Consider the following 11,368-nt stretch of genomic DNA (forward strand, 5'->3'; position numbering starts at 1 on the left):
ATATATATATATATATATATATATATATATATATATATATATATATATTTATTTATTTATTTATTTATGTTTTTTTTAATATTTATGTTTTTTTTTTTTGCTATATTAAAAAAATAAATCTATTAATTTTAAGACTATAATATATATTTTAAAATTTTAAAGAATTATGTTGTAATATTAAATTTTGATTTTTTTAGAAATTATCGGATCATTTTATATATATATATAATATATATTAATTTATTTTTACAATTTTTAATAAAAATTATATTGAAAAATGAAAATTTTAAAATAATTATTCTTTTAAAAAATAATAAACGAGAAAAAATTATCACGTCTCCCTACCCGATAAACGAGAAAAAAATTATCCCATCTCCCTATCCGAACGAAAAAAAGTTATCCAATCTCCCCATCTCAAACGAAAAAAAATTATCCCATCTCCTTATCCGATAAACGAGGAAAAATTATCCCATCTCCCTATCTAATAAACGAGAAAAAATTATCCCATCCCCCTATCTAATAAACGAGAAAAAATTATCCCTTCTCCCTACCCGATAATTATATGGGATCTTCTCCCTACCCAATAATTATATGTATCCCATCTCCCTACCCGATAGTTATATGCAGTAAGCCGTTGTTGTTGCCTTTTGCTTACATTCCCATATAACACCAATTTCAATTTTCTCACATCTTGCTTTAAACTCTTTCAAAATCTCCCTGCCCCCATTTTCTAAAACTTTCTTCTTGAACCGAAGCCAGAGGCTCGAGCATACGTCGCTTGGCCGTAAACAAAGTAAGAACGAATAAACTTAACTCACTTGTTGTTGGAAAGTGAGTGCCACACAATCGCAAGTCCGCTACCATCAAAGTGCGATCGTGACAAGTGGTATCATCCCAAAAAAACATGAAATAGGTGACAGGAATAGGGACGGAAAACCCTTCCCCATCTCCAACCCGTGGAGATCGTTAATTTGAGCATAGCTTAACCAATAATAAAGGCGCTCAAGAATTAAGCAGAAACCCAAATGATGTTGTGAAGAAGTGCAAGGAGAGCAGATTCACATAATAATGCAAAGGGATTTTAAGTACAATTCTGATACTAAAAATATGGAGACAAAACAGGCTGTTAAGACTTGTAACTCAAAAGTGCAGAGAATGAAGAAATTAAACAAAGTTCGTTCTCTAAGTCGTGTCGCCCCCACCCGTCCCCCAACGTTGTTTCTTTAAGATACCCTCAATCGAGTCGTTCCATCTGCAACCGAAATAAGATATAGCTTCGACATTCAACATCAACACTAGGCAGCATGAAGAAACATGGGAGGGAAGGGAACTAATATATACCTTCCAAAGACCGTCGTTAAGGTAATGCATATTGTCCACGCCAATCCCTTTGTTCGTCGCCCTTCTGTAAATTACAAACGAGGAGTTTTCTTAAGTTTTATCCACACCACGTCACCGTTATGGTAACAATCCAAGTCCACCGCTACCAAATGTTGTTCTCTTTAGGCTTTTAAAACGCGTCTGTTAGGGAGAGGTTTCTACACCCTTATAAAGAATGCTTCGTTCTCCTCCCCAACCGACGTGGAAACCTCTCCCTAACTGACGCGTTTTAAAAATCTTAAGGGAAAGCCTAAAGAGGACAATATCTAAGCCCGTTACAGTTATTTGACAAGTTTACTCACATTTGCTTGGCTGACATCTTTGTGAAGCCAATAGCAAGAGCATGTTGCTTCCCTTCTGCCATTATTGCCTGAAAAAAAATGTTTGATTCTATATAAGAAACCTACTAACAATCACAAACGGAATAAACAACGGAGATTTCGAGTCGATAGATAAGAGCGGATATTTTACCACAGGTGTATCGGCTTCGACTTCATCGTCCAAGGCACCGCCAGGGGACGTAAGACCAGGACACATTATGTTAGCACCAGCAAGGACAAACTTTATGGCACCTCTGTCTACTTGTAATTTTTTCATAATGTTAGGATCTGCAAACCAAATAGAATGGTACAAGTCATAATCTGGAACTGAGGAATGGATAATGATAATGACGAGAACAAATCAGTACTATAAACAAGAATGTCATAAAAAAAGACGAGAACAAACGGTCGAAGGAGAGGTCGTAATGTTGATTCATAAGGGCATTTGTAAGGCCGAATGACATGACCAAAACTTCGTAATGGCCTTCATGAGTTCGAAAAACGGTCTTAGCAATGGACTCCTTGTCCATTCCTATCTGGTTATAACTCGTGTTCAACTATCATCCTTGTACTTGACTCGAAACCAGGCTAATATTGGGCCTAATAATTCCACCAGCTAACATTTCATCTATCAAGCATTCGATCTCGGGCTTTTGAGCACGAGGATAACGAAACAAATCCACATTCACCATGATTCTCAACTCCAGTGACAAGGCTCGAGAACTCCTCAACAGAGTCCCTTCCCTTTCACCGCTTCCCAAGTTCCCATAACAACACCGTAGCTAGTAGATTACGTCGAAGGCAACTTTCCAACTCGTGTGTTGCTCCACAATCTATCAATATTATAACGTCGTGATCCTCGATAAACCCTTTTAGTTTCATGGTGTGGATAGACCAACCACCGAGTTTGGCGATAACTCCACCGCCGAACTCACTTCTAACATCTAAGTCTCCTCATGCACATCTTCCATTTCATCTTCTATCTCGTTTGTTGTTACCAGAAGTCGGAGCTTTTTTTTTTTTTTTAACCGAAGCTAATCGAGTGTTTCTCATCACAACAATAACACAACCCTTTTTCTTTCCTCGCTTGTAGTTCAGTATCTGGTAGTCTCTTGTAGAGTTGATCCCTACAACTGAACGGTGTCCTTTCAGCTAATGTCATTGTATGCGTCTTTTGACCATCATTACTCTTTACCTTTGGTTTTTGAACATCCTTGGGTTCCTTAGAGCTTCTTAGATTTTAACTTTTGTACTAAAATCAATAAGAACAGAGCGACAACCACAACAAATCAACGATTACGATACAGAAAAGAAGCAAACCTTCCAATCGATTCGAGGGTGTTGGTTACTCTCCCTATCCAAGAACACTATTGTTCTACCCAACGATAAAGATAAAAGAAAAATGAACACTTCCAAATATAATCCAAAAGCATACTATCGTACTCCGAACTAACTTTACGTACCATTATCCTTTCGTCCTCCAATTAATTCCCTTAGTACCCCTACTGATGTACGTATTCACGATTGGAGGCCTAATGCTATAGTACTTGTTATCTTTAGTAGTATGGTTTGAAGGAAGGTGGCTATGGAGTAATCATGGAAACTTTAGTTCTAAAAGTCTATGGTTGGATATGTGAACACTAAACCTCTCATCGAGGGGAGATGAGGTGACAAGGTGAGACTTCGGAAAAATCGTGCATGAATAAGAACATCTTTATGTCTATCCTTCTCAACACTTAGTTCCTTAATCAATAAAAAATTACCTCGTACTAGCCCACCCGCCCTCCCACTCGATAAAGCACTCTCCTATTAGGAGTTAAAGCAAAGATGTCCTTCATAAAACACGCATCCCGCGGAACCCACTAATACTAGAGCATGGGTGCGTACTAGGGCGTTGTGTGGGGTGCCCACGGGGTGTGTAACAACTATGTTTAAATGGAAAGTTGGTTGTAAACCCTCTTTCCTCAGATTGGCTAGTTGTGATAGGAGATGCGATTGGAATTCGTCCACTGAGACCAACTCCAAAGTCCGTTCTTTAAACTAATAAAGAAGGTTGTTCCCATTTTCTTGCCGACCCATCATTAGTAAATTTCAAAGAAATTAGAAAGTTAGCTAAATATCCTTTACACGGCTAGAGTATCATTAAGTATCTCCAAACTGTGACCAAGAGAGGTCAAAATACCTTCCAAATGAAAAATTACACAACTTATCTAAGGAGCTCTCATATGAAAACGAGAGTATCACATCGGTTGGAGAAGAGAACAAAACATTCTTTATAAGGGTGTGGAAACTTCTCCCTATCAAACACGTTTTAAAAACCTTGAGGAGAAGCCCGAAAGGGAAAACCCATAGAGAACAATATTTGCTAGTGATGAGGTTGGGCTGTTACAAATGATATCAAAGCTAGACACCGGGCGATGTGCTAGCGAGGACGTTGAACCCTCAAGGGGGGGTGAATTGTGAGATCTCACATCGATTGGAGAGGGGAACAAAACATTCCTTTATAAGGGTGTGGAAACCTCTCCCTAGCAGACGCGTTTTAAAAACCTTGAGGGGAAGCCTGAATGGGAAAGCCCAAAGATGAAAATATTTGTTAGCGGTGGGCTTGGGCTGTTACGGAATAAGATTAAACTCTCTTGGTATGTTTCCAAAGCGTCTCCAATCCCTTTCAGCGCAAATATACCACAAAGTGCTTTACTCAGCATTCTACAGTAGAGCTTTTGATGAGCTCATTGGGAAGCCACAAGTAGGAAATGGAAAAATTAGTTATAAACAACCAGATGAACCATTTCCCCATTCCCAATTTCCTTTCCAAACCGAGATCTAAGTATTCTGTAACAGCCCAAGCCCACCGCTAGCAAATATTGTCCTCTTTGGACTTTCCCTTTCAAGCTTCCCCACAAGGTTTTTAAAACACGTTTGCTAGGGAGAGGTTTCCACACCCTTATAAAGAATGTTTCGTTCTCCTCTCCAACTAATGCGGGATCTCACATATTTTGTGCCTATATAATCGTAAGCTACTTCTAATCTGGACATAAATAATCTCACATAAGCTCTCATGGTTTGTCTTTTGGTTTCCCCAAAAGGCCTCATACCAATGAAGATGTATTNTAGAGAACAATATTTGCTAGTGATGAGGTTGGGCTGTTACAAATGATATCAAAGCTAGACACCGGGCGATGTGCTAGCGAGGACGTTGAACCCTCAAGGGGGGGTGAATTGTGAGATCTCACATCGATTGGAGAGGGGAACAAAACATTCCTTTATAAGGGTGTGGAAACCTCTCCCTAGCAGACGCGTTTTAAAAACCTTGAGGGGAAGCCTGAATGGGAAAGCCCAAAGATGAAAATATTTGTTAGCGGTGGGCTTGGGCTGTTACGGAATAAGATTAAACTCTCTTGGTATGTTTCCAAAGCGTCTCCAATCCCTTTCAGCGCAAATATACCACAAAGTGCTTTACTCAGCATTCTACAGTAGAGCTTTTGATGAGCTCATTGGGAAGCCACAAGTAGGAAATGGAAAAATTAGTTATAAACAACCAGATGAACCATTTCCCCATTCCCAATTTCCTTTCCAAACCGAGATCTAAGTATTCTGTAACAGCCCAAGCCCACCGCTAGCAAATATTGTCCTCTTTGGACTTTCCCTTTCAAGCTTCCCCACAAGGTTTTTAAAACACGTTTGCTAGGGAGAGGTTTCCACACCCTTATAAAGAATGTTTCGTTCTCCTCTCCAACTAATGCGGGATCTCACATATTTTGTGCCTATATAATCGTAAGCTACTTCTAATCTGGACATAAATAATCTCACATAAGCTCTCATGGTTTGTCTTTTGGTTTCCCCAAAAGGCCTCATACCAATGAAGATGTATTCCTTACTTATAAACCCACGATCGTCCTCTTAATTAGCCGATGTTGGACTCCCTCCCAACAATCCTCCCCTTGAACAAAGTACACTATAGAGCCTCGCTTGAGGCCTATAGAGCCCTCGAACAGCCTCCCCTTAATTGAGGCTCGACTCCTTTCTTTGGAGCCCTCGAAAAGTACACCACACCCTTTGTTCGACACTTGAGTCACTTTTTGACTACACATTCAAGGCTCACAACTTCTCTGTTAGACATTTGAGAATTCTATAGACATGACCAAGTAAAGGGCATGGCTATGATACCATGTTAAGAACCACGGACCTCCACAATGGTATGATATTGTCCACTTTGAGCATAAGCTCAAATGGTTTTGCTTATGGTTTCCCCAAAAGGCTTCATACCAATGGAGATGTATTCCTTACTTATAAACGCATATCGTCCTCTTAATTAGCCAATGTGGGACTCCCTCCCAACCATCCTCAACAATCCTCCCCTCAAACAAAGTACACCGTAGAACCTCCCTTGAGGTCTATAGAGCCCTCGAACAACCTCCCCTTAATTGAGGCTCGACTCCTTTCTCTGGAGTCATCGAACAAAGTACACCTTTGTTCGACACTCGAGTCACTTTTTGACTACACATTCGAGGCTCACAACTTCTTTGTTCGACATTTTAGGATTCTATTGACATGACTAAGTAAAAGGCATGACTCTGATACCATGTTAAGAACCACAAACCTCCACAATGGTATGATATTGTCCACTTTGAGCATAACTCTCATGGTTTTGCTTTTGGTTTCCCCAAACGGCCTCCTACCAATGGAGATGTATTCCTTACTTACAAACCAAGGATTGTCCTCTTAATTAGTCAATGTGGGACTCCCTCCCAACAATCCTCAACACCTACGATATGTATTGCAACAAAAGTTACAAGGGTTGTCAGAAGAATATTGTAACGACCCTAGTTTTCTACTAACCTAAAGTCACTACTACATGCACGACATAACATCTTGTGCGGAAATATTCATTTCAAACATCTTCATAAAACAATGCAATGGGCTTACATGTTTAAGAACAAAGATCTACAAAAATGATATGTATTGCAACAGAAGTTAAAAGGGTTATCAGAAGAACATTACATTGATGAAGCAACCTTAATGTAGGCATGTAGGGCCCATCACGGATATTGAAAAAGAGTGGCACATTGTTCACAACAACCAGATTGAGATGGTTTTGACTATAATTCAAAACAAAAATCCAACATAAGCCTCATATGATCAAATGAACGAAGAAAAACAAAGAACATCCATCATTTTCTGCAAAAATAGAAGCAAACAGAAGTTCGAACCACTTAGTTACAATCAGAGGAGCTTTTTTAGGAAGCAAATCATCCAAAACTGGCTCCAGTCCAGGATACTGCAATCAAAAGACAAAAAACAGATAGATATCAGTTGCTATCTAATGAATATGATTCAGAGATTCGAACTGTTAAACCAATACATAGATATCAATTGCTATCTAATGAATATGATTCCGAGATTCGAATGGTTAAATCAATAGATAGATATCAGTTCTTATCTAATGAATATGATTCCGAGATTCGAACGGTTAAACCAGTACTTACTTCTTCAGCTATGCTTTGCCGAATCCTCCGTTGCACCGATGCCTTGACTTGATTCTGGGCAGACACGTCCTCAGTAGAAAACCTACAATAAGACAGCAAAAAGAACACAATTGAAAGATTTGTACAAACAACACACTCACTCAACTCCACAAGAAAACATCCCAACTCCAAAACTATCATTTCAATTCAATGTTCAAATTCAGCAACAATGATTTATCCACAGCTGTCCAAAAGAATCAAACGAAAAAATAGAAGCAAAACAATCCTTTTTTCAGGTAAAGGCAAGGCCTCAACGGCTGACGACAACATCGCAACTTGAAACCATGACACAGTTGCATTTATTTTCTTAGACTTAGATTAGGATATGATGTTTCTAATTCTAATGTTTATTTTTCTAATTCTAATGTTTATTTAATTCATTTAGTGTTTCGTTGTGTCGTTTTAACGATGTTTTCGAACAAGTAAGCTCATGATATTATTTTAAGATGAAGTTTATGTCTTATATCGAAGTTTCAAATGATTATTTCCGCACATTATGACACATTACGACAACGATAGCAACTCTCGGCAAGTAGAAATCTAGGGCAAAACAATCAATCGAAAAACAGAAGCAAAACAATCCTCTTTTCCTATGAGAAGAATCAACCCTACAAACAAACCGACAGAGCAGAACGAGAGAAAAGACACTAATCGTGCAAAATCCAGAGAACAGTAACAAAAAGTGAAGAAATCAAAGCATTTCCTCATATTTTAATCCCCGAAAAACAAAACCTAGATATCATTTTCCACAATCATCAAGCAAAGACATGAAATCATAGCCGAATAACGAGCAATATAGAGAGAACTCACTTTTTGAACATGATGCCGCAGAGTTATTTGAAGAGAATCCTAATAAAAATTTCAGAAAATACAGATTGTTAGATTGAATTTGAAGAGGACTCCAGAACGATGGGAGACAATTGCTCGGAGCACACCAGAGGATCGGTGTGGAAATGGGAAGAGAGTACGCAGACGTCGAGAGAAGATTTACCGGCGGAGAGCGGCTGCGTGTGTATTAAGCCGGTCGGGACTCTTGGGCCGGAAACTTGGGCTTTTATTTTTTTTAATTTATTGGGCTTTTGTTCATTTTGTGGGCCACGCAAAAAAACGTTTACATAAGTAACCTCGATTTTTTTAATAAATAATGTAATTTAAATAAATATAATAAATATAGGGCAGAAGCAAAATTATTGTAAAAAAAAAAAAAAAAAAAAAAAAAAAAAAAAAAAAAAAAAANATTATTAAATTGTTTCTCATGTCCATAACGACCCTAGTTTTCAACTAATTTAAAGTCATTATCGTACGTATGACGTAACCTCTTATGCGAGCATGTTCATAAAACAATGTCATTAGGGGTGTACATTTAACCCGACAATCTGGACCAACCCAACTCGAACTACGAAGAGTTGGGTTGGGTTGGATTAGCATTTGGAGTAGGATTGAGTTCATTTTTCTGAACCCGAACTGAATTAGTTCGATTTTGAGTTCGTGGGACAAAATCTTCGGGTTGACCCAAGTCAAATAAAAAATATATAAAATATATTAAGAATCCTTACATATTAATGGGTTTGCCAGAGTGGTACTTTGGCCAGACTCACCCCGAATTCGACCCCAAGCAAATAATATTTTTATTATTTTGTTTAATTAAAAATAATGCTTACCTAGTTCGATGTAATATATTTAAATTAATCATTCTTATTGTTTATTTAATTTCATGATCTATCCTCTATTTTTATACTTTAACCCATTCAAGAAATATTACATTTTTTTTATTGAATTTTATTTATTTTTGGATAATTATAGATTGATTTGTGTTTATTTGTTAACTCTTAATATATATTTTTAATATATTTTATCTAAGATGGTATCTAATAATTATAAATTGTGGATAAATAAAATTTTAAAAAAATTGACAACCCTTATCTAGGATGGTATCTAATAATTATAAATTGTGGATAAATAAAATTTTAAAAAAATTGACAACCCAACCGGTAAATAGAGGATTGGGTTGGGTTGTGAAAAGTTAGTTGAGTTGGATTGTAAGACAGTTACAGTGTTTTTTATTGAATTTTTAAGATTGTATCCTAATAACTAATAATTATAAATTGCGGATAAATAAAACTAAAAAAAAATTGACAACCCAACCCGAAAATAGAGGTGGTTGGGTTGGATTGTGAAAAGTTTTGAAATTGCTCAACCCAACCCAACCCGTACCATGTACACCCCTTAATGTCATGGACTTACATGTTTAAGAAAAGATCTCATAAGAAATATCAAATAAACTAAAGACGTCCTATACGAACCTAAGGTCTAAGAAATTAAATATATATTCTATGCATGTGACATGGTCTTTACTTGCGATGTCGTCGTTAGCCGTATAGATTTCTTAAAGTATTCAATACGTGACCCACAATTTGGGTCAAGGAATGCAGACACATTCAATCATGATTAGGGACCTATCATAGGTGTACTCCAGTCCGAATGTGTAGTACTTCCCTACACACGACCCACATGTGCGAGCTGTTAGGATCGATATCAGTCGTTAGCTCTGATACCAGTTGTTAGGATCACACAACAACGCGCACGACTCGATCTAGATGAACACAAAGAATGGGATAGAGAAAGTTGCAAGAAGAACTCTGGCTAAAAGGATTTTGTATTGATGAGTTCAGGTATGTACAACAAGAGAGTACAGAGAATAGAAAAGTACATTTTCAGAGCTATACCGGACCAGATATATATATGGTATAGTTTACTATATATAGCTTTACCAGATTTAGCCATCTACTATATATAGCTATTTACCATATATAGCTTTACCGGATATAGCTTTACCATATATAGCTTTACTATATATAACTTTACTAAATATAGCTTTACCGGATATAACCATTAACCAAGCTATAAATAAGTATCTTGAGTCAGCTTTACCATATATAGCTTTACTATATATAGCTTTACTAAATATAGCTTTACCGGATATAACCGTTAACCAAGCTATAAATAAGTATCAGGCTCATAGCGTGAGTCCATCAAGCGGTTCACACACCTCTTGGGCCCATCATGGTTAGATTAGTTGGTAACCCGATGTAAATGAACGTACAATATGCATGAGGTCCCTATACTTTTCATATTAAATCATTCACGTGACACAACCACACACATCCTTCATATGTTACTCTGTGTAACATGCATGCCTAAGCTTCCATACATTCATCATTTATAACACCATAGGGGCTGTGTATCTAAAAATTATTCATCATAATGCAACATAACATCTCATACATGCACATCATCGTAATATGAAATATCATCATATTGTGTCATGTCATCATCATACATCTGAGGTAATCACGTCATAAAGCATCATCATCTTAGTTTATCATCATAGCATCATAGTACATAGTATCATTACTACATCATAATACATCTTATCAGCTCACATCATCATATCATCATCATAACACATCATCATATCGTACAGAATCACATCACAACAACATCCTAATATCATATAACATACATGACACGTGCAAGGGCCACTAGACACATTATATACAAGACAAGTCTTTCGGCTGAGTCGATAGTAAAGCCCTATATAATCGATCAATAGAAGCATTTAGTCAACTCTCGATAGAAATCTCATGAACTACTCCATGACCCACATTCCATCCGACACTCCTTGCCATGTAAGAAACAAGGCACAGAAAGGAAAAGTGACGACGACGAACTGCCCCAAGACCCAAATCGGTTATTTTCTATTTTATCTTATTTCAGCTATAACTTTTTTTGTTTTAGCTCTAATTTGAATAATTCAAAAGCCGTTGAAATTGTTATTCCAAACTTTTCATATACATCTCAAAATACTACCAAAATTCTAATAATTAAAAGTAGGTTCGTAATCATTAAACTATCAATCAATTAATTAATTAAAATTACTTAATTTGAGATTAATATCGAAAAAGGCAATAATCAAGACTTACAAAAATGTTGGGTTTTATGTCCTAAAACTCATAGTTTGTAAACAAAGATATATTCTATTTTCAATAAAGTTATTATTGTTGTTTATTCAGAAAAAATTGTTATTGAATAAAGTGAACTTTACGATCATTAATCTAAATCCAATAAACTAAGAACACTCTG

General features: G+C 36.8%; 1 protein-coding gene across 1 annotated transcript; it reads right to left on the reverse strand.

The window, feature by feature from the left end:
- Window positions 1-1,009: 1,009 nt before the first annotated feature.
- Window positions 1,010-8,220, reverse strand: LOC111779967 (malignant T-cell-amplified sequence 1 homolog). The gene is made up of 8 exons (XM_023660190.1): window positions 8,036-8,220; window positions 7,187-7,268; window positions 6,911-6,978; window positions 6,702-6,799; window positions 1,852-1,988; window positions 1,683-1,750; window positions 1,342-1,405; window positions 1,010-1,252 (listed from the first exon to the last, which is right to left on the reverse strand). The coding sequence occupies exons 1-8, from the start codon at window positions 8,044-8,046 to the stop codon at window positions 1,235-1,237; spliced, it is 546 nt and encodes a 181-aa protein (XP_023515958.1). The 5' UTR covers window positions 8,047-8,220; the 3' UTR covers window positions 1,010-1,234.
- Between the last annotated feature and the right edge of the window lie 3,148 nt (window positions 8,221-11,368).

Source organism: Cucurbita pepo, chromosome LG18 (genome assembly GCF_002806865.2).
Source record: "Cucurbita pepo subsp. pepo cultivar mu-cu-16 chromosome LG18, ASM280686v2, whole genome shotgun sequence".
NCBI lineage: Eukaryota > Viridiplantae > Streptophyta > Magnoliopsida > Cucurbitales > Cucurbitaceae > Cucurbita > Cucurbita pepo.

Coding starts and splice junctions, on each gene's coding strand:
- LOC111779967 (XM_023660190.1), bottom strand. Junction 6,800..6,910: donor CCTCTGATTGTAACTAAGTG/GTTCGAACTTCT, acceptor TTTGAATTATAG/TCAAAACCATCTCAATCTGG. Junction 1,989..6,701: donor ATTAAGGTTGCTTCATCAAT/GTAATGTTCTTC, acceptor TTTGGTTTGCAG/ATCCTAACATTATGAAAAAA.